This window comes from Lagopus leucura, unplaced genomic scaffold (assembly GCF_019238085.1).
Source record: "Lagopus leucura isolate 7727_CA_CO unplaced genomic scaffold, USGS_WTPT01 Super-Scaffold_100157, whole genome shotgun sequence".
Lineage (NCBI taxonomy): Eukaryota > Metazoa > Chordata > Aves > Galliformes > Phasianidae > Lagopus > Lagopus leucura.
The window spans coordinates 10298676-10324690 of record NW_024962334.1 but is presented as its reverse complement, the minus strand read 5'-3'; the positions used below and the strand labels follow the sequence as shown (position 1 = coordinate 10324690).

Here is a 26015-nt window from a genome sequence, read left to right as displayed (position 1 = left end):
ATTACACCAGGGAAAGTCTTTGCATCAGCATTGCTTTCTGAGACTTCAAGATGAGAGAATGTAGCTTGTTTTGGGGATGCAGGGGACAGTTTGCCATCAATTTATTTCTTATTTTTTAACTTCAAATGTGGATGTCTTATTCAAATGTGAAGCAGTTGAAGGTTGTTGGAGTATATTAATCAGAGGAGCCTTTGGAAACTTCATTCTTTTAGTTCACTTTTGTGTAATAACAAGTAGTGAATGCAAGGGAGCAGCTGTGGCCCCCAGTTGTGGCAGCAGGACATTCCAGCAGATGCAGTGCAGCTTTGGCCCACAGCAGTTTCACACTTGAATTTAGGTATCAGAAAGGACTGTGAACAGTTTTTCTGAGCGAAGTGGCACATCATGCAAGCAAAAGCTGACTGTGCTCTTTTTCCCTGGTTAGTTTATTGCTGGTGCTTTATAGAACTGAGTGATTTGGTGGTGAGGTTATTCAATCTAAAGATACCTTGTTGTTTTTTCATTTTATTTTTTTTTTACCTCTCTGTGTATGTGAGAGCACAGACAATGGTGCTGGTGGTGGAAGCCAGCTGGAGGAAATGTGCTTGAAGTGTTTTCACAGCTGAAATACTGAAAAACTCACTACTTGGGGAAAATAAATCTTGCCTTCCTTCTTTTTTCTGTGAATACTTGCATGGTTGAAGGAAGGGATGCCTGAAAACTGCCTGATTTCTGCTTACTATCAGACAGTGGAGAGGTGTCGCCGCTTCTATTCCTTTAAACAAATTAATTCTGTTTCTTGCTAGATCCTTTCTGCCAGTGCATTAAAGAAAACAGATTTTCTGATGCCTCATGCAGCTCAAATCTGCAAAATGAAAGTACCCTGGGCAGAATTATTGGGAAAATATGACTGTAGGGTGTCAGCAGGGCAGCTGATGGGACTGCTGTGCCTTAGGCATCTGCCTGCCCTGGTTAGGAGCTGATCATCAGCATATCACTGCCTGCCTGCATTATAGGGCACCAATTCATGGCCCAAACCTTTTTTGATGTTGAAGTCATGACTTGAGGCTGGCCAGCTCTTTTTAGAGGAAAGGCAGCTTCCTATCCTCCTGCAAAGCAGGCTGCCTGGGAAGGTGGGGGAGTCACTGCCCCTGTGGGTGCTCAAGAAGAGGGTAGATATGGCACTGAGTAGCGTGGTTTAGTGGTATGGTGGTGATGGGTGGTGGTTGGACTAGTGGATCTCAGTGATCTTTCCAGCCTTCATGGATTCTGTGACAAAGACTGTCTCATTGGATGGGTTGCTTCCTGGTGGCTGGTGCTGCAGGTAGAGGGGGCAGGCTGAACTGCGTGCAGTCCTCTTATCCCTCTGGTTGGTCTTCATCCCTCTCCTAATTTGAGAAATTATCGATATACTGGTATTAAAAATGGTAAGAAATGGATGCTTGGGTCTTGCCCCTCAATCTGTATTTTCCTTCTCACAGGTCATGGAGGCAGAACAAACCAAAACGAGAAGTGAGTTGGTTCACAAGGAGACGGCAGCCAAATACAACGCTGCCATGGGAAGGATGAAGCAGCTGGAGAAGAAGTTGAAAAGAGCCATCAATAAATCCAAGTAGGTTTCCTACTTGGAGATGAGTGTAATGGTCGAGTTTCTTTGTAGGACATAGGATTGTGTGGGATTTTGGAAACTTATGAAAAGACGTTGTCCTTTACAGCGCAGACTGTACTAGAAAAGGTTCCTGGGCATACTCCTAGTTGTGTTTTCAGTGCACTGAAACCTTTCATGATGTGTGACTTGAGAACCAGGCATATGGCATTTCACAGGGATGCTGCCTACAGAGCTGCAAAGCTCTGTGTGTGTGGTGGTTTTGCAGCTTAGGATTTTTTTTTTTTTTTGCCATTTAATTCTTACATTTAGTTAGGAAGACTACAAAGCAAGGTGACAGGAACCTGAAAGGTGTGAGACTGCAGTGGGGCAGCATGCTGTACATCAGACTTGTTTACTTCCTAACGCTGCTTTAGCAAAGCTGTGCGAGAGCTGTTCTTGGGGGAAGAAATGCTTTGGAGAGCATGGCTGAGCAGCATCTCTGATAAGTGTGTGTGCATTTGATGAGCAGTTTTGCTCTGTTGCAGAGAAATAGAGCAGCTGTTCCTCAGAACCTATTTAAAATTTTGGCCCTGTTTACAACCAATTCTTAATCCTCTTCCTATTTCACAGCCTTTCCTTGTATTTCCAGACTGTAGCTTGTCTAAACAATCTGCTTGCTGTGTTTAGCTTTTAATCCCACCATCTAAAAATGATTTTATCGGGAAATTGGTCAACTGAAAGCCTGTTTTGATTGGCGTTTGCTCAGTTTGGGAAAGGTTTAGCACTTCTCAAGGAAGATGCAGGCGTGTTTGCTAAAACAGCATAGCAGCGTGGCTTCCTAGAATGAGCTGTGTACTGTTTGTCTGGCACTGCTCAGGGCCTGAGCAAAAACACCGTCAGATTGTTGAATTATAGATTCATAGGATCATAGAATCCTTAGAGTTGGGATATGGGCCTCTGAAGGCCATCTAGTCCAACTCCCTTGCCGTGAACAGGGACACCACAGCTACATCAGGGTGCCCAGGGCCTGATCCAGCCACATCTTGAAAGTCTCCAGGGACGGGGCATCGAGCACATCACTGGGCAACCTGTTCCAGTGCCTCACCGCCCTCACTGTGAAAGAGTTTTTCCTTATATCTAATCTAAATCTTTGAGCTTGTGTTGTAACTAGCATGCGGCTGCTTTGCAAAAGGGAGCTGGTAACTGCAGGGTGCTCTGCCCCTTCCCTGGCTGCTGCTGGAGGTTGGCTGTAACTCTGGGGCACTGCAGGACCACGTTGTCCAGTCTCCTTCCCTCAGCCCCCCATGTTGGCAGATGTGTTGGAAATGTTGTTGTTTTCCATGCAAACAGTGATTTTTGTCTGCTGAGTGCTTCAGGCCGGATTAAGATGCTTAAAGCATTACTGTTCTAAAGTAAGACTGGGACGGCCCAAAGGAAAGTCATTTGGATGATATGCCTTGTAAGACTGACCAGTGGATGATTACAGGATTGTTTTGCTTTGGTTTTGCTTTTAATTTTGTTTCTGGGTCCTTGCTTGCAAGCTAGAGATGTACCTATGGCTGCTTGTTCTTAACATATGCCTGATCTCATGGCTCAGTGCCACTGAGCTGCAGGATAATGGACTCGCCTGTGTTAGCAAGCTTTTGGAAGTCACTTTCTGCTCTGGTGACTTGGGCAGAGTGCCTTCTCTCTTCTGTCGTCTGCTTAGAAAGCTTTGAGCAACTCTGCAATGCCACGTGTGCTAATTGCTGCTACGAAAGAGATCTATCCCCCAGGCATATGGAAGCCGGTGAGAGGTCAGGGTACAAGCCTGGTTTTTCTTCCCATTTGGATTAAAAGTAGGAGCTGTGAAGTATCCTAACCACAGAGAAATGGGAATTGGTCACTTTGTGACTGTGAATAGAACTCAACCCAATGAACCATACAGGATAGGAAAGCAGTAGATTCACACAGTTGTACTCTGGTGCATGGTCCAAAATGCAGCTGCAGAAGGACTTGAAGCAGGGGAAGCTGCTCTTGGCTTCTGGGTGCTGAGAAGGTGCCAGTGCAGTAGGCTGGACATTGTTTCAATGTCTTGCAGAATGTAGGCCTGAGGGAATTGTATCATCAACTCCAACAACTGGAATGTTGCAATTTGTATTTAGGTCAAAAGGCCCAGGAGAAGTAAATGGGTTGTAGGAGGAAAAAGAGAAGTGGAGAGCACCTGTAGGTGTTCTGTCATCTAGATAGAGGTCTCTCAGGATTATGCTGAAACACAAAGTAGCTCTGTTAATTTTGTAAAGAGAGCAACTCCCACTCCAGTTCTCTGCATTTAGTCCTGGTGGTTGTAAACAGTTGTTCTTTGTTTTTCCACAGACCTTATTTTGAACTCAAGGCAAAGTACTATGTCCAACTGGAGGTAAGTGCAGAGTTCACACTGTTTTGAGACTCTTTACTGCTTGTGGTAAATATTGAAATTACATGGAATGTACTATCAGACTAACTGTTTACAAAGCCAATTTTGTTCCAAACCTCTTATCGTGAACAATTTATTGAGCACACTTTAAAGATAAAAGATGAAGAGGCCTTGTTTCCTCGTGAGCAGTAAGTTCAAACCCGTTTGAACCCTGCTCCTAGTTTTGAGGACCAAACGAATAGTTTGTCTGTCTGTGCTGCTTGTAGTCTGAAGTTTCTGGATTTTTTTTTTCCCCCCCACATTTTCTGCATCAGGCTGCTTTTAGTACTGAAACTCAGATTTGAATTTAGATTTTGGGAGAATGGGGCTGTCATTCAGCTGGATGTGCTGCCAGAGCTTTTTTGGCATCTCTGTGCTGCAGTGGTGTGTAGCTGTGCTTTGGTGTGGTTGGGCACACTAGCCCAGATCTGGGCACAGTAGTTGTGCATGGGATGGTTGATCCCAATGCAGCCCTAAGTCTTGGAGCTGCCAAAGGTGAAAATTCAAATGCAAAGATCAGTGTGGGGTTACCTCGTACAGTTTCTGTTTGAGGCAGTTGCGCTGCGCATGGCCTGTGCTCAGGTACAATAGGGGAAGGAAATGGGGAGCTGGGTGCTCCTGAGCTCAGTACAGAGGCTGTGGGGTAGGGTGTGGTGTTTTGTGCCATCAGCCATGGCTGCAGTGGGGTGACAGCTCAGCAGGGCCTGCCAGGGGGGCACACCATGAACTGCATGCTGTGTGTCTGTGTTGTTTGTAGTGAAAGCACCTCTAACGTCTGTCTTTCTTGTTAGCAACTGAAGAAAACAGTGGACGACCTGCAGGCAAAACTCTCCCTGGCGAAGGGAGAGTATAAGACTGCCTTGAAAAACCTGGAGATGATCTCAGATGAGATTCATGAGAGGAGACGATCCACTGCCATGGGGCCCCGGGGATGCGGTGTGGGTGCTGAAGGGAGCAACACCTCTGTGGAAGACCTGTCTGCCAGCAAACCAGAGTTGGACGCTGTCTCAAGTGAGTGCAGAGCTTTCCTTTGCCTGAGAGTATCCTGTGGGCTGCGGACTAGAGAGGAAATACTGAGATGAAGATAATCTGTGTATTGTGCAGCTTGAAGTTCAGTGGCTGTTGTGGGACTGGTTAGCTTGTTATGTTTCTGGTGATTGCAGGAGTTTATTATATCCATCAATATATCCTCAAGGGGAGGGGATATGGGTTAAAATGCATCAGCTGTTACCTCCTGTTCTTTGTATAGTGCTATATGGTGGGGGGGGGGGGGGGGGAGGGAGGGAGGGAAAAGTGTTGCAATGTGGGGAGCTTGCACCGAGGCCCTTTTCAGTCTTTGGAGTTTGATAAAACACAGTCAGCCTGGAGTGTTATGTGCCCAGACATGATGCTGCTGTGGTATGGAAGCCCAGATGGCAATAAATAAGCTGTAGTTAAAGCTATGCTGGCTGTAGCTTCACTGCTGTCAGTGCTGCTTGCCAAGGAGAGGAATCCTGTAATGGGAATCACCTCTTTTGCCCAGCCCTACTTGCTTTTACGTTCTGCAGTTACCTGTTTCGGTTCCTATGTACTGACAAAACACAGCAGGTCAAAAGAAAGGCCCACTTTGCAGTCTCAGATTTGACCTCAAAAAGCAAACCAACAAAATCCAAACCAACACAAACTCTGAGCATGAAGCGCCCTGGAGGGGGTTTTAAAACTTAGGTAACTGTTATCAATTTTGAGCTTTTGAATTTTTTTTCTAACTGAATGAATACAGACCCGTGATCTGAAAATGCTGCAGAAGGAAGCTGAACATCTCTGAAATAACCATGCTGATAGCTGCCTCCATTCACACCCTTCATGTCCGAGTGGTGCATTGGAGCCCCTGGCTGCTGGGCTGGCAGCAGAACCACTTTGAAGCCTTTCCTTTGAGTCATTTTGTTAGTGCTGCTGCTTTGCCCCTGCTGCTCTTTCATGTTGATTCTGAGCCACTCTGACAGCAGCAGGAATGGTGAGGAGGCAGAACTGCAAATGACCTCAGATCTTTGTAAATGTTTTGCTGTTCAGGGGGCTTCTTCGAACTGTTGTGATGCTGGCCCACAAGAAGCCTTCTGAGCCCTGTGGGACTTGAGTGCAGAAGGTATTTGGGACACAGGTCCCATCCTGTAAATGCGTTCATTTTTAGCCAGATCTACTCTTTGTGTTTAGCACAAAATTGAACTGCCATTAATGAAAAGCTGTTGGCAACAGCTTAATCTGGAGTTGGTTTGCTGAGTTAGAATTCAGGCAGGAGCAACCATGAGCAGGGAGAGCAGTGTGTGTGAGTAAAATGTCAGTGATCCATGCAGAGAGAAGTCTTGGGAGTTCTGCTGGACTGTAACCGCATTAATGGGAAGAGAATGCGGAGGCAGTCTGCCCCTAAAACTGTCTGCTGTCTAATTAATATCTTAAACATTCACAAGTCTGTGTGGGTGTCAGGATGCTGCTGGCCAAGACAGGTGCAGTGGAGCAGGCCCTGCCCTAAGCTATGTGCAGAAGACCCAAAGCAGACAAGGTCAGCAGAGAATGGTAAAAATCCGTAAGGAGCAGGGTGTTGCTGGCAGGTGTGCTGCTTCTCAGAGGTTTTCTCTGGAAACGGGGCTGATCCTTGTGTGAAATGCTGGGTAAAGTTTTGCAGGGGGGGCAGATGATGAGAAACCACAGCCTGTGGGTTAGCAGTGTGTGTATGGACAAGAGGTGCAAAACTGAGAAACTGCAGTTGCCCGGAAAGGCGATGATGGGGTAGGTTTGCTAATGAGAACGTATCTTTAAACACTGTAGTGGCTTCTGAAGCGTTCGAGGATGACAACGGCAGCAGCTTTGTGTCCGAGGAAGACTCAGAAACTCAGTCAGTGTCCAGCTTCAGCTCTGGGCCTACAAGCCCCAGCGAGGTGCCCGCTCCATTTCCCCCTGCGACGCGCCCTGGCACCCTGGATCTGCCCAGCCCTGTGTCCCTCTCTGAGTTTGGAGCCATCTTCCCCGTCCTTGGCCCCCGAAGTGAATGCAGCGGGGCTTCGTCTCCTGAATGTGAAGCTGAAAGAGGTGTGTGCAGCTGGATACACCCTGGGCCAATGCTGTTAAGTTTTATAAAAGGGAGCAGGAAAACCCTCTCAGCTCCCCTAGGTGTGTCACAGGCTCGCTGAGCTGCTGCTGCTTTCCTGGGGAAGGCAGTCTGTGAAGGGCCCACAGCTACCTATGACATCTTACGTGCTTTCACTGCTCTGCTGGCTGTGCAGCTTGCCTGCTTTGGTCTCGGTGCAGCAGTGGGGTTTGAGGTTCCTCAGCTATTGGTGGGATTCTGATATTACACTTAAATTAAGGAAAATCTGAGTTTATTTTTTAGTTGCTGTCCTGCTTTCCAGGGAAAAAAAAAAAAGTGCCAAAAGAAATCTCTGCCAGCCCTTGCTGACAAATTCAGACAGGAGAATTACCACTGTTCTTGTGTGCTGCAGCCTAAATCTGTTATGCTGTAAGATACTGATGCAGCACACAAGATGAGAACAGCTGGGAAGGCCAACTTTGCTTTAGTTAAAGCATCTTGCTCCTGCTTGTGTATTTTGTGCGCTTTGGCAGAGGAAGTTTCAGAGGCATTCACTTGAACCATAAGCTACATAATGATTTCTGGGTTTAACATCGAGTTTTGTCTTTTCTTTGCAGGGGATAGGGCAGAAGGGGCTGAGAACAAGGCAAGTGACAGAGTGAACAAGAACAGGAGCAGCAACAGGAGCGGCTCCAGCGAGGGGCTGGCTTTGGATAACCGGATGAAGCAGCTCTCCCTTCAGTGCATGAAAATCAAAGAGGGAATATGTGCGGGCAGAAAGGCTGCCCAGATTGGCTGAGTCCTCCCTGTGCCCGTCCTGTTTAATAGGAATATAAATATTTATACCTGAACTTCTAAGTGTTTGAAGAACATTGTGCCAATAATATATGCCAAATCTTATGCGTTTACTCTGAGAATTTAAAACTGCACTAAGAAGTCGAATTGATGTCGAGGGCTGAAGTTTTTATTCAGTAAACCCTTTGTAGGTCAGACAAGTTATCAGCTGGTAAGCTGTGCTCCCGTGTCACAGACTTTGTAAATCGTTTTGTAGCAGCCTGGCTGAAGCAATAACCAGTAATGTTCCTGTGCAAATTCATGGCAGTGGGGGGGGGGTCTGAAATTCAAGCCAGACATTTGCAGAGTGCAGTTTGGCTTTGGTTTTGTAGAATGAAATGCTCTTTAGATACATTGGATCTCCTGAGTATAAACGGCATATTCTTTAAACATCTGTATTTGTCTGTATTATACTGAAACTGTAGAAATATTTTGTATACAGGAAAGCTGCATGTGGGGCCCTAAAAGCCTTCACTCTTCCCTTGGTGCTCACAGAAAGGATGAAGATGAGTTGTGCCTCTGAGAACCGGCCTGAGGCAGACGGGAGTGGGATGGTCCCGTTCAGCAGCCACGGGCCTTTTTTGCCCCCTTCCTGAGCCTGGCTGGAACTCTAAGGGTGATTCCAGTGACCAAAAAGAGTTGATTGGCCCTTGCCCTCCCCCTCCCTGAGAAGTGAAGTATTATTTTCAGCACTTTAAAGTGTTATTGCTCAAAAATGGGAGTGATAGATGTTTTCAGGAGTTACAATTAGGGGATCGCCCTTAAAATATGCATGAAGAAAAGGAACTGCCAGTGTAGATTGACAATGTGTTCTTAAATTTCTCCGTAGGTTGTACTGTGTGGGATTTCATAACTGTAAAAGGGATTGAGGTTTAGGATGCCCTAGAGAAGTATTTGATAAAACTAGAAAGGGCACGGGCATGTTTGCTGGCCGCTGTTAGGCAGTAGTAGTGTCTGGTCATTGTAAGTGGTAGTAGAAATCCTAGGACTCTTCAGTTTTGGTGGCTAAGCATTTCTGAAAGCACCATTTTATCTAAAATGTCAGTTTATATTGTTAATTTCATGGGAATTTTAGTATTGCCCGAAGTATTTTCTATTATATGTTTTTGCAGTCCTGTTGTATTTCGTCCTTGCCACAGCTTGTGTATCTATTCTCAAAGTTAATGTAAAATTCTTCACACTACAGTAAACCTTTTTGTTTTCCACATTCTGAGTCTGTTTGAGCTCAGCGTGTCTTGAGTACTGAGAACCAGAGGCAAGGCGAGGCTTTAAATATCCACTTTCACTGAAGACCACAGCCTGGAGTCTCTCACCTTGGTGTTCAGAAACCTTTGCAGCGTGCACAACTGCAGTCTCCTGCCAGCTTTCTGATTCCTCCTGTCTGTGATTAACTTCTAACTCTGCACTACGTGAGAATGGAGATGTAGTTAAATCTTCTGAAGTCTCTTGGTATGCAAAGGAAGGAGGAAGGTACTCAACGTTATACAACAAACTCCTCTGTACTTAATGCTGCTGAAATTTGCTTTAAGGTCACGTGCAACCGGAGGTCAAGAAAACTGTTTCCATACAAATTACTTTCAACACAGTGCAGCTGTTCACCTGCAGTGCTGTTGAGTACCTGCATTTATGTGTTCTGAAGGCCAAGCTTTACTATTTGCAGAATTTTCCCACCCAATGCATGCTTTGGAAAAAAGAGGTCTGTGCTTCCAGCTTCTGCTGCAGCCGTAACTAAGGGAAAAGCTGGCACTGTCAGTATTAAATACGGAAAGTGGTGCCACCGTGTCACGTTATATTAAGTGTTTTACTTTTGCTTTTGTAATTGAGCTACTGTCTGTTGCCTTAGAGCAACAGAGGAGCTTCAGGCTGAGTATTTTTGTCAGTCAGTATCTATTGCTCTTTTCTGGTTGTTGTTTTTTAAGCATTCTGCTATCAGCTTTCCTCTCCCAGTGCTGGTTGTGACCAGAGACTTGCGCAGCTGTGTACGAATAATGCTATGTTCAGCAGGATCAGAGAAAGTTGCGTGCGCTGCCTTGTGCTTGCTGGGATTGTTGGATTCAGCTCCCAGCAGCTTGAAGCCGTTGCTGTGGAGGCGTGGGAGGGTGCAGAAGCCGTGTGCCCACACAGCCGCAGCGCAGCTCCAGGTCAGCGCGAGGAGCTCACTGCAGCAACTCTTCTTTGGTGACACCGATGCTCAGCAGGTAAACCACACTTCAGATGTACAAGCAAACAGGCACAAACGGGTCTATTAAACTCATGGAAAACTCATTTTATTTTAAACTCTGTAAAAGCTGTAATTATAAATATGACAGACTTAAATGAACAGACATCACGGGGGAGCACAGGCAAATTGACAAGCTTCTTCCAGTTACTTTTCTGTTGGAATCTTTACGTATCCTGATATGTAACGTGACAGTAGCTGCCCTCATGGGTATAAAAATAAGCTTCTGGTGTATCGTAGTACTTATGAGCAGTAAGAATGTATAAAGCAAGTTAATGTAGGAATTCTTTTACTCTTTGGCATTATCACACGATTTAATATGTTCTTGTTTGACTAAGTGATGAAAACTTCTATGGTTCTGTACATAGATTTAATTCTAAGCAGCTGGTTGTTCCAACAACTCATAGCTCACATGGTCAACTGTGTAATTACTGTAGAAAACAGTTCAGTGAAATTTGCATCAGGAAAGTAGGACTGAAACTCAGACTCATGAGGCAGATGCGATAGGAAGTGTTGTTACCATTAATCCATGTACTGAATTGCAGAAAGCCTTGGAAAATTGATGGGATGAGTCCTTCAGAATCAGACCATGCATTCCCAACACAACAATCACAGAGATGCCTGTGCTGGAAGGGGGGTGGCTCACCCTGAGGTATCAACAGCAGCACATAGGGTCTTGGATGGAGCTCTAAGGTAAGATTTAAAACAAAAACCCCAAACCAAAATACTGAAAAGCCTTCTCAGTGTATAAGCATGGAAAACGTTAAAACTTCTGAAGAGGGTTCTCCAATTGTCCCTTAGCACCAGTGACAGAGAATTTAAAATCATCTATTTACTGTAATCTTCCCTCAGTGAATCAAAGAAAGTGCAAATCCTCTTAGAGATCCTCACAACAACCAGCTTTCATTGGTATTTGGCTGCCTTGTTTTGGAGCTTGGACAGTTTTCAGTTGTCACACAATGTACATTGATAGAGTGAAGTATGCTTGTTGGTGAATTTAATGAGGTTCTGTATTTTCATGTTTAAAAAGCAGAGAAGAGGGTCATAAATGTCAAGCTGAAAGTGATGTGGGAATGTACCCTTGCCCACCTACCCACAACGTAAGCTGTGGCTGTGCAGCTCTTTCAGTTCCCCTCCCTACAGCCCATGCTCCTTTCTGGAAGTCTTGCTGCACAACCTTTCCAAGCCTAACTCAGTATCTAATATTCTGTCATTAGAGATAAAAAATGCTGCAGTGTAATCACAGCAGTGTGGTGAGGGAAAGAATAGCATAACCTATGTCTTCAGCTTAGGTCTGAAGGTTGGCAGTTCTGGCCTCTGCCTTTTGTAATTTTGAAAGTTTAGCTGTCGCAGGAGCACAGCTCTGGTTTAACCTGAGCTAAACAAATAGCACGCTTTTACAGGGAACAAGCTGGGTAAGCAAACAAAGCTTAAATTTTGTAGGGAGGAAGAGTCCTTGGCACAACTGGCTGCACCCAGAAGCCCAGCATAGCCACAAAGAACCCAATGGGTTTTTGCTCAGCTTATGCCCATGCTGTTCCGTGTTGATATGCTGCAAAAGAAGGTAAGTCACAAGTGACAGGTCAGCACAAGGCTCAGATGGTCTCTGAGGAACTGCAGTCCAAAAAGGCAGGTGAACTCACTGTCCTTTGAAAGCCAGACGTTTGTTAAGCAGCTGCTTCACCATAGAGATGAAGTAAGAAGGAGCTCAGACTTTCTCGGGAGGGCAAAGACACTTCTGAGGGAGTAATTTTACCCCCAGGTATTTCTAGTTCTCCTGTAGCACATGCTCAGTTTCCTAACAAACAAGTGGCACCTGTGTTCTGAAGATACCACCTTTTTGTTTCAAAACTTGCCGAAGTGGAAGGGCTAAGAGCTTCCTGTGGTAGCTTTAGCAGCACCCTTTTCCACAACCATCACATGCAGTTCTGTCTGTCATTCAAGGAAAAAAACAACCCACATAATTAAGATCATTCAGTATTTGATTTAAGAAGGAGAATTCAGCTACCTTTAATCCTCTTTGCATATTGTATGTGTGTATATCTGATAGGCTAAAGGAAGAATGCAGGCAGTAGCCTTCTACGTTTTTTTTTTTCCTGGAGTAATCCCAATTCCACTGCTTGCTTAAGAATTTTAACCCTGTTTCTGCTGCCACTGGCCAACTGTACACTGTTTTAAATCAGTTTCAATTTAGAAGCAAAAGCTACCTTCTGGAAGAGAGCTCTTCTATAATAGGAGCAGCAAGCCCCCGCCTAGCAGATGTAGCTCAGGAAGGGAGAAGGCTTAAACGATCCTTCTCCTGTGAGCCACATACTTGTAACAAGGATAAAACATCTCCTTGCTACTGTGCTGATGGTGGGTAGTTCACTCTCCAGCAGCACCAGCAAATGAGGCTGCTTCAGTAGGTGCACAGAATCTCACAGCACACCTCTGGCTGAAAACCTTTCCCCCTTTGTCATGTGAAGGGCGTGCTCTGCTCACTGCTGTTGGTTACCTTGCCCCTCTCAATGCTGATCCCCAGCAGGCAGGGTCTGGCAGCTTGCAGTAAGAAAGCCATATCTACCTTGTGCTATGATGTGCACTAAAGTAATTCAAAATAACAGGTAATAAGGGTGAATCCTTTGCTTTTTTAGAAGTAGCTAAAGCTGGGGTCTTCCTTATCTTTTACTCCTATGTACATACTTGAGATGAGCTGAACACGATAGTGGCAGGCTGGAATATGTGCTCAGCAGTAGTGAACTCAAATTTAAATGTGAGAAGTGCTTCAATGCTGTAAACATTCAAGGCAGCAATATAAATGGCATTTACTACATATTTGGGCCTGAGAATGAATAAGCAGAATACACAAGAATATTTTTCTTACATTTCTACATTTCAGAATAAAATCTTCAACCCATGGACCCTGTACTTCAGGAGAAGAGAATTTCAGTGGTAGTTTTTCTTTGAACTCACTAGATTTTGATTTGAACTGTAGAAAAACTGCAACAAATTACATTCTTACATTCTTCCAGTTTGTCTGGAAGTAACACTTTAGCTTGTTCACAAGCCTGCTGAACAGTGCTTACACCGATACTATAGCAGCAAAAACCACAGCTAATTTTCTGTCACAATCAACTGCCAAATTGGTGACTGTGTTCTTGGCTATAACTTAGGATGCAATTCTATTTTATGCATATCTGCAGTAAGTTATCCACCTGTAGGCCAGTTCAAAAATAGTCCTTAAGCAGCTATGTCTGGGTCTGTCTCCTCACTGAAGCTGCGATACCCTAAGAGGAGAAGTGCTATTAAAATCCAAGAAAAAAGGACCCTCTTGTTGAGGCAGGAATGTGGTGGGGATAATGTTGTAGACTCCAGCAAGGATGTTCTCCACTTCCAGGTAGCAAAATCCACACCTACGATAAAAGAGCGATTTCTTACAACCAAGGTAAGAAGTGTTTCAAGCAGTGAAGATTTCATTAATCAACTATTTATTACCTGTAGTCCCCGCTGCTCTTTTTCTGAAAGCCATAGGAACCAGGATCTCCTACTGTTGACACAGTGACAATTTCAAACCCAACACTGTACTGCCTGCAACCAAGTGACAGACCATTACTTCAATTATTTGGGGAATCAGGGCTAGCAGGAGGAGAGTAAGTTTTTGAAGACTGTATAGCTGGAATACATTTAAGTTTTCTCACACTGGTGACAGAAATATGAGTGAAGCTTACCATGACATGAATGTACAACTTGGAGGAAGATGCACTTTTGGTTTCAGAACTCTATCTGAAAAAATCTGTTAGCTTTTTGCCTCCACACCAAAGCAGAGCCCACATGGTTACACTTGCAGTGACATGCGTACAGGTTTTGGGCTGCAATCTGATCACCATCACAGGAACGTGAACGTTGGTGATCTCAGCACAATTCTCATGTTTCACTGCAACCTGGGACAATTTGTCTGCTACGTCTTCGTAAATGTGACAGGCACTGCTGGCCCTGTCGGTCAAACTACTCAAGTATGATCTACAGATGCAGAAAATGCAAGCAGAAAAAGAAATGCTTAATTAGTGGAGTGGGAGAGCCACACCTCCAAGGAAACTCGCTCATGTGCATTTCATGAGAGAGTTCCTCAAAGAGAAGGTGGACAGAAACATACTACTATTCTATGGTGTCACTGTGCAGCTTTGTGAAAAAACTGATCATGTGATGACTGCATGGCAGGAGCTGCTGCTATTTAGAAGCACTGTACACTGATACCTTGAGGGAGATAAATTTTGCTGAAGGAATCTGACCTCCATAACTTTAGTATAGGACTACCAGAAGGGAGAAAGTGCTTCCCCTTTATTAGGTATCATTAGGCATACTGACAAGTATTGCAAAGGGGTTGAGAGGATCATACCACTTGAACCACATTCTAAGTAAGACCTATTTTATATTCTACTTTCTTGAATATCCCCTCCAAAACCTGGCCCTCCTGAACCCTCTTCCAGAGCTGAGATGCAGTAATTTAATAAAGGTCCACTCTACCACAGTAACAGTTGAGAGCCTGTAAGTATTACTTGCAACTCTGGGAAGAAGCTTTCACTATGAAAGACTCTTCACAGGGCACTGACATCCAGTTCTTCCTCCTGATCTGCCAGTCACAGAGTAGATGCACTGACAGAGCTGAAGCTACCGCACAGGCTGTTATTTAAGAACCTGCGTTTAGCATTTAGCATTGATGGCAAGGTTAGAAACAAACAGTGCTGTACCTGCTTAATAAAAAGCTTAATATAACTGCTTCCCATATATTATCTCTGGCTTTTCCAGGATCTTCTCATCCACCCCTTGGAGGACTCTGATAACTTATCCTTAGTGCACGATACTCTCACTGTGTAGAGAAGCATGTATGACAAACCTTGGTCCACGCAGCTCAATTAGTAACGGCCCACTCTTGTCCAGCTGGAATTGATAGATAGGGTTATTTTTGTAGCTGTCTCTGAAGTTTCCACAACCTCCAGCACTGTGACCTTTCCACTGTCCATTAACCTAAGAAGTCAAAAGTACAGAAGATGTTTTATCTATACACAAATTCTCAGGATATAAGTGATGCAAGACTTGAAGTGCCTCTCACTTCATTTGTCCCTGACTACAGCAATCTTGGAATCTTTAAAGAGGAAGTGAAAGTCAGAATTTGATCAGATTCAGAAAGTTTAACTACCTGACTCAAAGCCTTGGATCTCTTATAAGGTAATATTATTCAGCTCTAAAGACCAGGTTTTGTAGCCTCTGCTTTGAAAATCTCTCCCTCCAGCGCTGCCCATTGGCCACCATGCACTCTGAGAAGCAGTGCTACTGAGACAAAGATGTCCTTAAGGACGGACTCCAAAAGGACAAAGAAATACAAGGGACAGAATGTTGCTCAGATTTTAAGAAACGGGCCATCTGTTTGCAAGTTCCTCCTGCTAGTCATTAAATGAAAGTTCTAAGACATGCCAGGCATTCGCACAGTTATAGCTGAGCTGCGGTCCCTGTATGTTACTTCCCTCCCCTTTCTGTCAAACCATCAGAGATCAACAATTTTTCCTCTGATTTAGTTTCTCTACTCAGTGTCCAAAACCCTCGAAGGTGACACAACAGGAAGGCAAGGGGGATTTCTTCCCCCACCACACAACCTGAGGCTGCTGTGAATTTCCAGGCCTTTTCTACCTCAGTTGTAGAATCCCACCACAGCTGTGCTAGCACAACAGATGACCACCCAACTTTGGTACAAGCCATCTCAACGGTGCTTTCTTTGACTGGTAAATTGTGAATTCGTATCTGCTTGTCTTTAAATGCAATGACTGCAATACAGTTACCAAATAAGCATTAAACAGGCAACTAGCCTTCTGTATTTAATCATTTAGACAGAGCCAGTCACGGCCAGATAAAACATGCCTTTCATTTGAATGGCAGACAGCTATCTCCAGATAGTTAACAGGAGGCTTCCATGTACTTAATTCTCTTTTGAAACTAACACAGCATAAAACAGATGACATGTCTTATGCAGGCACATCATCTTTGGTGCATTTTTCTCATCTTAAACCATTCTTCCAAAGTAAGCTCAGTTTTTTAGAGCTTCAAGTGACAGTGGTTTCTTAAGCAACTGACAATTGGTCACATTGCTCCCAGGAATCTCTCTAGCTACCTACTGTGCTCCTGAGCTGGTGAGATTCAAGGACAATAATAACAGCAGCATGTGGCCTCCAGACCACCTGGGCTTCTCACTTATTCTAGCCAAGTATTTGCTCTTGCCACTACTGCTGATCTACTCTCAGGGAGCATTTCTATATGAAATACACCATCTGTATGTATGCTGTCTCATTCCTATTTGACAGTGTGAGTGCTTATCCTAGTGATTACAGACCTTTGAGATAGCAAAATGTAAGGCCTGTAAGGTCTCGTGACAAATGGACTTACTTAGGATGGTCACATCTCAGCAGTGGTGCCTTTGCTTTGCCTCTGCTGCTTATGCCCTGTTGTGCCAGGAAGTTTGGAAGAAAATTGCTCACTTTCTTTTGATAAAGTGCACAACTCTCTGCACACTCATTACATATTAGGGCACGGGTTGTTACTCCAAAGGTCAGTTTGTTCTACAAAGGATTGATTTGTATCTGCACCAGTACAGCTCTAACACGCTCTGATGAAGATAAAGCTTATATACTGGATAGGAGCCTCTTGCTGATAAAATTTAAGCTGCTATCCTTCCTAGTATAAAGAGTCAGCCAGCTACCAAAGGCTTTTTTGTTGTTATGAACAATGCTTAAAGCAGCTAATTGTTTGGCAAGTTATATGAAACCTAAGTACAGGGTTGGTCTTGCACCAGATATGCTTACATTAAGCTCTAGTTGATGTTCTTAATTAAGAAGTTTGGTTTTTGAGAACACAGCCTAAGCTGGCATTTCTGGACATTAGTGGAAAATTGTATTTAGGAACCCTGTACATCTCAAACATGGAAAACCTAACCCAGAATCATTACTTAGTAACTAAAGAAAAATTCCTTACCCGTTTGGAAGTGGTGTAAGGTGTAGGAATCTTGGAAAAGGTAAACTTGCACAAGGAATACACCTGTGTGGTAAAAGCAGGAGGTGGTCACCCATCAGGCATTTCTCATGACATTAAAAGAAAAAAAACAGAACTGCCTACGAAGATTTTTTAGATACTTGCTCTATTTAGAAACAACCACAAAGGAAATGCAGCTTTAGTACTTGGGCTCCAGTGACCTCTTCCTATCTTACCCATCTCTTATCAGAAGGCATTTCAGAGGAAAAGGAGAGGTCGTGGCTGATGGCAAAAGAAGAGGAGTTCCCCACCACCACTGTATTGTATTGGCACCCTATATTGCCTCAGCTACAATGGAGAACATTACCAAACACATCATCCAGTGATTCCACTCCAACATTCATAGCCTCCCTCCTCCAAGTAACAACATGGACCCAGAAGTGCACTCACTCATCACATTTACAAATAGAGGACACTTTACAGTATAATTATTCACATTTATTATGAAACCAGCAGTACGTACCCTGATGGTGTAATGGATGGTGTTTTGTTTCTCATACTGAGACACCACTAACGTAAATGTATGGGTCCCTGGAGAGGTCAGCTTTATCTTGGTCAGATAATGAGGACTGTTGATCCGGATGCCATCAATATATGGAAGAGGATCAGCTGAAAAAGAAAAGAATGAACACTTCTCCCAGTCAAAGAAACCCCTCAGCCATTTATAATCAATGAATTCTGCTCAGAAAGTCAGGCTGTTGGTACTGTGTTTAGACTATAAGCAGACTTGAGTGCTTTCAGAAGAAAGGAGCTTCAGGATTTGCTCACAGAAAGCAAGGACACATAAGAGCAACTGTCATTTTCTGAAGATGTACATCACACATGACAGGACAAATTCTGCACTTGAAAGTACAGCTTCAATGACTTGAGAGAACTACTTGTCCAGCTGTCACCAACGTCTCTGTTCAAAGGAGTTCTACTGTGATTATGTTGAAATGTAAAGAAAAAGATAAGGAATCTTTGAGTACTCTACAAAAACCTATGAGGAGTCTGCTAGAGAAGCTCCCTTTTCTGTTGACAGGGCAGCTGCAGTTGGTAGACAAGACTTCGCAATATGTTCACGCCTTTGAGAAACAAAACCACATCTCCATTCTCCTAGGATCACTACACAATACAAACAGTATTTATTATAAGCATCCCAAACATTTTTCTTTCACAATTACACAGTGCAATTTGTTATCTGGGCTCTAATTGGTCATTTCCAGAATTCTTTCAATTTTAGTCAAGCAGAGACAAGTCTAGCCAATTACTTGAATAGACCCAGGATCAGTTCCTTTGTTTTCTTCCACAAAGCAACATGGGAGAAGGATTAAAATAAAACAACAAGCAGCTTAGAAATGGGGAATCCCTGTCTCTGTGCCAAAGGATTAACCTGTTTAGTTCTGATCTCATTTTAACAGATGGTAAAAATAATACTGCAGCTTGACAAATCTATTTCCATGGAAAAAGGTTTCAAATGAGTTTGAGCTCGTGAGCTTAAAAGTTTATGAAAGAGTTTGGTTATCAAGAAAAAACAGACAAGTCATCCAGCTCTCCTTAATGGTCCTGCTGGAAAACTGTCTTTTTCAAGCACAGCAGAATAGTTTTCCCTCCAGTGTACAGAAGTGCATTGGTTGCTGACCTGAATGTTTTCAGTCTAACACACATAAAATAAGCAGTGTTACAACTAACAGCATCACAAGCATGTCTTGGGCAGTAAGGACAAGCAAATTCTTTAGCAAGACCAGCTCGTGCAAAACCTGATGTTTTGGGAAGGCCTCAGTGGATGTTTTCTACAGAAAGCTGGCTTGGATTCTAGGCAAACTGGTTGGCAGAGTACACTGAGCAAGACCAGAGATGAACCCCACAACCATTATCAGCTATTCCAGTAGAAAAACAAACCAACCAACCAACCCAAGTTCCACTCTTTGTTCAGAAGAACTGTAAAAGCTCCTATTACCTGTTACACGAGCATTAGCTTTACTTCTGTGTCTCAGATCTACTGTCTTTCTTGGAATAAAACATGCATGGCCTTTTTGCAGCTGCAATAAAGCTCCAAAAATCAAGTAGGGTTAAGATCTTAAGCGCATACAGCTTGGTTTATTCCTTCCATCAGTCTGTCAAGGTGGTCAAAGGGCTGAATGACTACATCAGAAGACTGACCTCACAGAATGAGCTTTGCAGCAGGAAAACAAACTGTGCCTCTCTTTCCCAGAGAACTCTCTGCAAGTGTTCATTTATTCTTAAGCACCATCTTTTTTGACAGCTGAGGTATACTAACCTGGATAGTAAACTTTTTTGCCATCAGTCTTGTATACGACCATAGTAATAAATTCCCTGTTATGTGCAAAGTCATCCTATAAAAAAAACACAAATGGAGTTACAAGCTTCTGTGGAACGTAACCAACATTAAATGTAAATCAAACACACGTTCTCCCATCCCTTTGACCACCACACGCTATGGTCCAGTATTTGCGTTCATCTTTTTAAAATGTCTGAATTAAACCAGCTACCACTAATTAACTGAAAGAAGTTCAGGCCCTTAGGAGTCAGAATTCCTTTGGAACTCCAATGGTGGAATGTAATCACCTCACTCAATTTTTACACTGAGTCTATCTCAACCATCTTGAAAGCAGGTATCCGTACAGCAGAATTTAAAGTTTATACATATAGCCATACCTGGAACATGTAAATGTGAGCAGTAATATCACAGCAGGTACTACAGAGCTCAGAATGTGGAAAGCAAGAGAACTCCCACCTTATCCGTGATGTGTCTGCTCAGCAGCACCCAGACCACAGCTCCACCCTGTGGGCACTGCACCTCCAGCTTGTACTGCGGGTTGTTGGCCAGGCTGTAAGCATCCTTCACTGGGCCTTGCTTTGCATCCCAAGTACTAGGAGCAATGCAGACATTGCATCAGATCAGTTTTGAAAACAAAGACATTTAGACTTCTCTAACTGCACGATGCTTCTTATGAGCTTTTATGTCCGAACGCTTGCTTTTTCTTTTTCCCCCTCCCCTACAGATTTCTATATTCAGGTAAATTTCTGAATAACAATCTGCTTAATGTTTGGAAAGGTGCCTGGTACCTCGAGGTACCCTATTACAAAACCTGCCTCAGGAACTGTCTAGACAAGGAAAACGGGGGAAAAAAAAAAAGTGCTGATGACAACACTGAGTGTGACACACTGGGAACAGAAATGGATAAAGCTATTTGTGTCATCGACCCTTCTCAGCCCTTTGAACCAAACAGCGTTTGTGAATGGCTGCATTATTAACTAAGCTTCAATTTATCTCTGTTGTTATGCCACTATTTATGGCAGATGTCACTGTGCTAGGCACTGCCCTATGCAGAGGTATGACAATCATTAATAATACAAGGAAATACAGAGTAGAAGACGATTGAGTGTGAATATTCATCTCATCTTGCTCCAAGACAGCACTTCTTGGAATTAGTCTGAACACAAAGGTGGAAGGAGCCTTTACAGAGAAATTGAGAAGTTGTGCTATTGATGATGGAGCTCGTGCAGAGCTAACGCATACAGAAGCCATGGGGAAGCAGGGGTGAAGCGTGGTATACTGCAGCAGAGAAACAAATAAACCCTCACTTCCAGAAACAGAGGCACTTCTCTTCTAACTGGGTTAGAAAAAGACTGAATGAAACGAATACCAGAGGGAGAACCAGTATCATGTTCAAATAAACTGATGGCTAAAGAAGGCAACACAAAACTACAACTGGTGAGAAATGGACTTTGACTCCTACGACATGAGCAAATACACCTTGTATATACACTTATAAAAGACAACACGCACTGCACAAACGGCTTGGAACTGCCCAGTAAAATGAATTCCAAATAAAAGTTAGGTCACTGAAGCACTGCCTAGTGACTAAGTAAACTAACACTGACTGTGCACAAACCTAATTTCTGTTCTAATATAGAGATGTGGTACTGAGGTCAGCATCCACTTATACAACCTTAGGTCTACAGTATCGTCACAAAGATCACAGGAGTTTCAACAGTGTTATGGAAAACCTCAAAACAAAAGCCTGAGCTCAGAATTTATAGTAGTAAAGCTGGACTCTAACCATGATCTTGAGCCCAACCTCTGCAGCAGTGAGGAAAAACAAATGGAAGAAAGGAAACACCTCATCAAGACATTCAGCATTATATTGACACGGAAGTTTTTCTCTTGGACCAACCTGTGAATACATGTAGATTCTTTAAAAAGACCAGGGTTCCAACTCAAATAAATAACATCGTAGTACTGGCACAAGTCCTCCCAGGCAATCCAGAAAATCCCTAAAAAGAAACTGCTGTTATTGTTTGCTTACCAGAAATGTTGAATTTACTCATTTTTCAGAAGTCTCTTTTCAGGCAAAAAGTACAGCTGATATAAACCCCACATTTCTATGAAACAGAGTAGTAACATCTGCACTGCCTGCATTCCTAAAGTTAAACTTAACTCACAAAGCAAACAAGTTAAACCAAGATAGACAAGTTAGTTAGAATCTCTGCTTATCTTTAACACTGGGTTCTTTCTGAAGCTGACAAGACATTTTCATTCTCAAGCATTAATCAGAGGGCATGAGAGAACCTCTGTGCTATCCAATAAAGACATCACTAATTGATACTGAGCTGCCTTATGCTTTCCTAAGTTTCTGGAAAAAAAAAAAAAAGGTTATCCCAGTTCAACAAACCAGTTTAGCAACACAGTGAACTATTCAATTAATGTGAATACCCTGAATTGTATTTCTAAGGTACTTCTTTATGGGACTTGCTTTAGCACCCCGCATCTGCTTCATCTTTACAATTCTTGTGTAATTTTAACGCTCTACAGCTCATTTAATTGCAACTCCAACCAGCACCACCACCTCCATACTGACAGATTCCTGATGAAATGAACTCTCAAATAGGTCTTTGATACTGGCACTCACAGGTCTTGCAGCACTAGAAAGATATACAGTCAGAACAGCTACATATTTAGACTTCAGACTTTTAGAAAATCAGCAGGAAAATCCAGTCAGAAAAATAACTTCCTTAAAACTGTTAATGTAACTTCATATAAATTTTAACTATTAGACTCTACAGATGCACCAATTCCTTACTGAATGGATCTGTAATGAGCTAATCTCTCCTAACTACCAAAAGCCAGGACTGCTATTCTTACACACTGCATGAAGTTCAAATGAAATGCTAAACTCCAATGGACTTGGAAGCATACTGTTGTCATAATGAAGTGGCATTAAACAAAAGGGTTTCCTCAGTTACTCCACCTGTTTCTTGTGCTTAAGTGTTTCTTTCCACCTTTCTGCAGGGATAAACCACCAAGGTCTGCATTATTTGAGCATACAGTGATTTTTTATGCCTTATTACCATTGTCTATTTTCTGAGCTGTTCTTGGATCAAAGTTCAAGTATTTTTGTAGATCTGGGGTCCAACTTCTTGTGTCATTTTCACTGTATCGTCCCTTCCAACGTAAGTGGCTCCATGGATTTTTCAGCTGGAGGAATCTAAGCCCCTGAGGAAATACAAAGTAAAACTGCTGGATTCACCTTATCAAGGTTATGTTTTCATTTATCTGAACATGGAATAGGGACCAGCATCTTAAGGAAATAGCATCATTGAGTTTTACTGGGAAATCCTGGAAAGCTTAAGACAAAATGAACTAAAAATCAGTAGCAATCCATCTTGGACAAAGGTTTCAAGCTGGTATCTGAAAAAATCATTCAGTTTTTACTTGGTACCTTATGTTCTCTTATATCCAAGACTGCATAGGCATGGGTTGGAACTAAACCCCATTTTTCTCCTTCCTCTTCAGACATCACGCCTGTTGCTGTTGTGATCAGGACATCTCCTTTATGAAACCTAGTAAAAAAAAAAGAGAGAACATTTTAATTAAGCTATTTTTAACAGCTGCAAACTAACATTTGACAGATACTGTAATGGCATGTTTGCACACTGTTAGTATGATCCTACTTCATAGAAATACAGGTTGTTTATTGTAAGCAGAAATCACACTTGAAGATGCTTCAGAAAACAGCACTATTTTCTTCCAATATTTAAATACAGGCTGCATGTGAAATAAATAGCTACTGTCATTGTAACATAAAAATAAGCATTTGTCATTCTAAAATTCAATCTGTGTCATCTATTAAAAATACTCACAGATCTTCACCTGAACACAGAAATGGCTTCATCAACACTTACTCAAATCACTGCATACAGTGAGTTAACTCTATTGACCCCAGGGTTTTGATGGGGCTTCACAAACTTGGAAAGTAAATAAATCAGTCAATAAATCATAGATTCCTGCACGTGCCCACATTCCAGCTTTGTGTCACTCAGTGTCATTCCTACAGGGTTTGAACTGTCAAACAGCAGCTGAGTTCTGCAATTATTCTGAATTGCAGTTGTTCACAGTGATCACTGTTAGGAAGATCTGCTACTGTTTCCTACAACATGGTACAATCCAAGTATGCTCTCAAGGTACTGTGTAACCCTGCACAGTTCACAGACTACAGATTGTCAGTGTAGCACAGATTAACAACAACAGTGAAGCTATGATGACTAGATCTCACAAATTGCAGCCACACCTACAAACTGCAATGTCAGAACATCTATCTGAAAAACTGACCATCAAGTGCGAGTTCCTAAACTACTGAAAAAGCACTATGGAAATAATTCCACTCTCCCATCATGAATGGGGCTCTTTCAGTCAACAGAATATCCTCCATCTACTGCCTTGAGATACAAGAGGAACTGGTTGCACAGAACAGTTGAGAAATTAATTTAAGTACTTGCTAGCTGACATTTACTTTACACTGAATCTTTCACCCTAAGTAGAATTGTGTTGCAACAAGTATGAAGATGAGGATCACAGTTTCAACACAGGTTTTCTGCCACTCCTCCAGAAACTCCTTTACAACTGGAGCATAATAATCAAGATTTTGTGATATGATTAAGAATACCATACTGATCTGCTTGCTAGGGACAGCAAGTCAAGTTCCGGGGGATACTCCTCCTATATTTCCTTCTGCTTTTTAAAGACTTCAGTTGTACAATGGTTCTCATCTGCTCTTCTCTGACTCTACAGTTTATTTTCTTCATCAAGAAATTGGCTGTTTTTTTTTTTTTTTTTCTTCCCTATCAAATAGGAAGGAAAAATATTCCATAGTATCTTACTCTCCTATTAAAGTCACCAATACATCACTTTTTCTTCTTCCAGAAAGCATACAAACCACAACTTGTAGCACCAAGATTCTGCTGAGGGATCTGTGATGACTGTAAGTTGGTAATCCAATTACTGCAGAGCAAGCATTTTGATTAGTTAAGAAAGAACAAACTTCTACCTCTGATAGAGCATTCTGAAAGTGCTGTCTCTATCAAAAGCCTGATTGTCAGAGTGCATAGCAATTCTTTCAGGTATCCAACCAGTCAGCGCATGGAGATCGATGTTCTGAAATACAAGCGTTCAGAGAAAACAACAGGTAACCATCAAAGCACCTTGAAAGAAACCAAAGACACTTATTACAATAGCTCTACATATGAAGACTCAAGAGTAAGACAGTATGAAATCTGATAAAACTGAGCTGATGAAGAACTGAAACTTGAGTTATGAAAGCATTAGAAGAGTTCCATCAGTTTTATGATGCGTTCTATTTATTTCTTTGATTCACAGAATTTTAAATTACAGCCTCAGAAGAACTACTTGCAATCTTGCTATTATATATGCATTCTAAATTATTTATGTTTTACTTCTAAGGCTCAGGGTTTCAGAGGTTTTTAATATATACATATATTTTTTGTAAGGCTGACACTGTCATGCTTTTCAGTAAAAAAAGGCTTTAATCTCCTCATTTTATCTCCTTGAAACATTGCTTCCTCTCCTCCTGCTTTGAACTCCTCAAAGGAAAAGCAAAGACTGTAAAGGCTTGAAGAGTCCAGGAACAGCACTGGTGGGTGGGAACTTTGCAAACTGCAAATACAACAGACAATAGACTGATTAGAAAATGAAGCTGTGATGTAGTGGAGAACAGGGGGTGGAGATTAGATGTCAAATGTCAAGCTGTTTTTCCAGACAGCAAGTTAGAGGAGGACAATGCAAGTAGAACAGTGTCATGGTTCTATGTGGTGGTTCTATTCTGTTTCTTCAGCACTGTTCCGCAGAACAAAGCACCCTCCACTGACATAAACATACCTAAAAATGTATGGCACATTCTGCCCTTGTGCAAGGCCACATTTGCCTCAATAATCACATTTCTGAAGGTGATAACTGCCTATCACATCCACAAAGAATACAATTATCAAGACATCAACTAGAATGGAATAAAAACACACTTAAATTTAGTAAGTCTGAATGAAAAATCAGAAATCCTTTCTAGGTAATGAATAAAGATTATTTGGGCTGGAATAGTCCAGACTCTCTGAAAGAATAGTTTCCCCATCAACAACTTGGCTGCAGCATTATGACAGCCTATTAAGTAACCACACTATAGGCACCTGATACATATTCATATAAATGAGTGGAACAATCAGATAAGCTTTCTTATATCAAAGTACTTGTTCCCTCCATAAACATGGAGTATTTCAGCCTGCTCCTTTCTTAGCTGGCTGCTCAACTTAACAAGGGAGAATCATGCTGTCTATAGAATGACAGTTAGAAACAAAAAATCTGCATTACTGGTACAGGTAGAAGCAAAAAAATGTATGAGTTTGCTCCAAACTTTCATCTAGTGTCAATATAAAGCATAACTTTCTAACCCTAAGTCTCAGTCCTACAGTTAGTACAAGTTTAACTCTGCCCTTCAAGTCTGACATACTTGAGCACAGTTAAGCACGTCTGTGATAGGAAGAAAAATTAGAA

The 26015-nt window shown here is 42.5% G+C and overlaps 2 protein-coding genes across 4 annotated transcripts in view; one reads left to right on the top strand and one right to left on the bottom strand.

Moving 5' to 3' along the window:
* SH3BP5 (SH3 domain binding protein 5) overlaps positions 1–9103 on the top strand; it is a 41638-nt gene extending 32535 nt beyond the window's left edge. Inside the window, exons 5-9 of the mRNA XM_042888840.1 lie at positions 1461–1591; positions 3923–3965; positions 4793–5012; positions 6804–7064; positions 7680–9103. Of these exons, the coding sequence (XP_042744774.1) occupies positions 1461–1591; positions 3923–3965; positions 4793–5012; positions 6804–7064; positions 7680–7861 (837 nt within the window). The 3' untranslated portion in view covers positions 7862–9103. The remainder of the gene's footprint in view (positions 1–1460; positions 1592–3922; positions 3966–4792; positions 5013–6803; positions 7065–7679) is intronic.
* Positions 9104–10141: 1038 nt separating this feature from the next.
* Positions 10142–26015, bottom strand: part of CAPN7 (calpain 7) — a 28930-nt gene continuing 13056 nt past the window's right edge. For 2 of the 3 annotated variants that reach the window (XM_042888837.1, XM_042888838.1), the window contains 11 exons: positions 24502–24608; positions 22897–23017; positions 22526–22670; positions 21352–21451; positions 19908–20043; positions 19431–19506; positions 17634–17779; positions 17114–17176; positions 14988–15118; positions 13589–13681; positions 10142–13506 (listed from right to left, as the gene is read on the bottom strand). In XM_042888837.1, the coding sequence (XP_042744771.1) occupies positions 13362–13506; positions 13589–13681; positions 14988–15118; positions 17114–17176; positions 17634–17779; positions 19431–19506; positions 19908–20043; positions 21352–21451; positions 22526–22670; positions 22897–23017; positions 24502–24608 (1263 nt within the window). In that variant the 3' untranslated portion in view covers positions 10142–13361. The remainder of the gene's footprint in view (positions 13507–13588; positions 13682–14987; positions 15119–17113; positions 17177–17633; positions 17780–19430; positions 19507–19907; positions 20044–21351; positions 21452–22525; positions 22671–22896; positions 23018–24501; positions 24609–26015) is intronic. The other variant, XM_042888839.1, reaches the window with a different exon arrangement.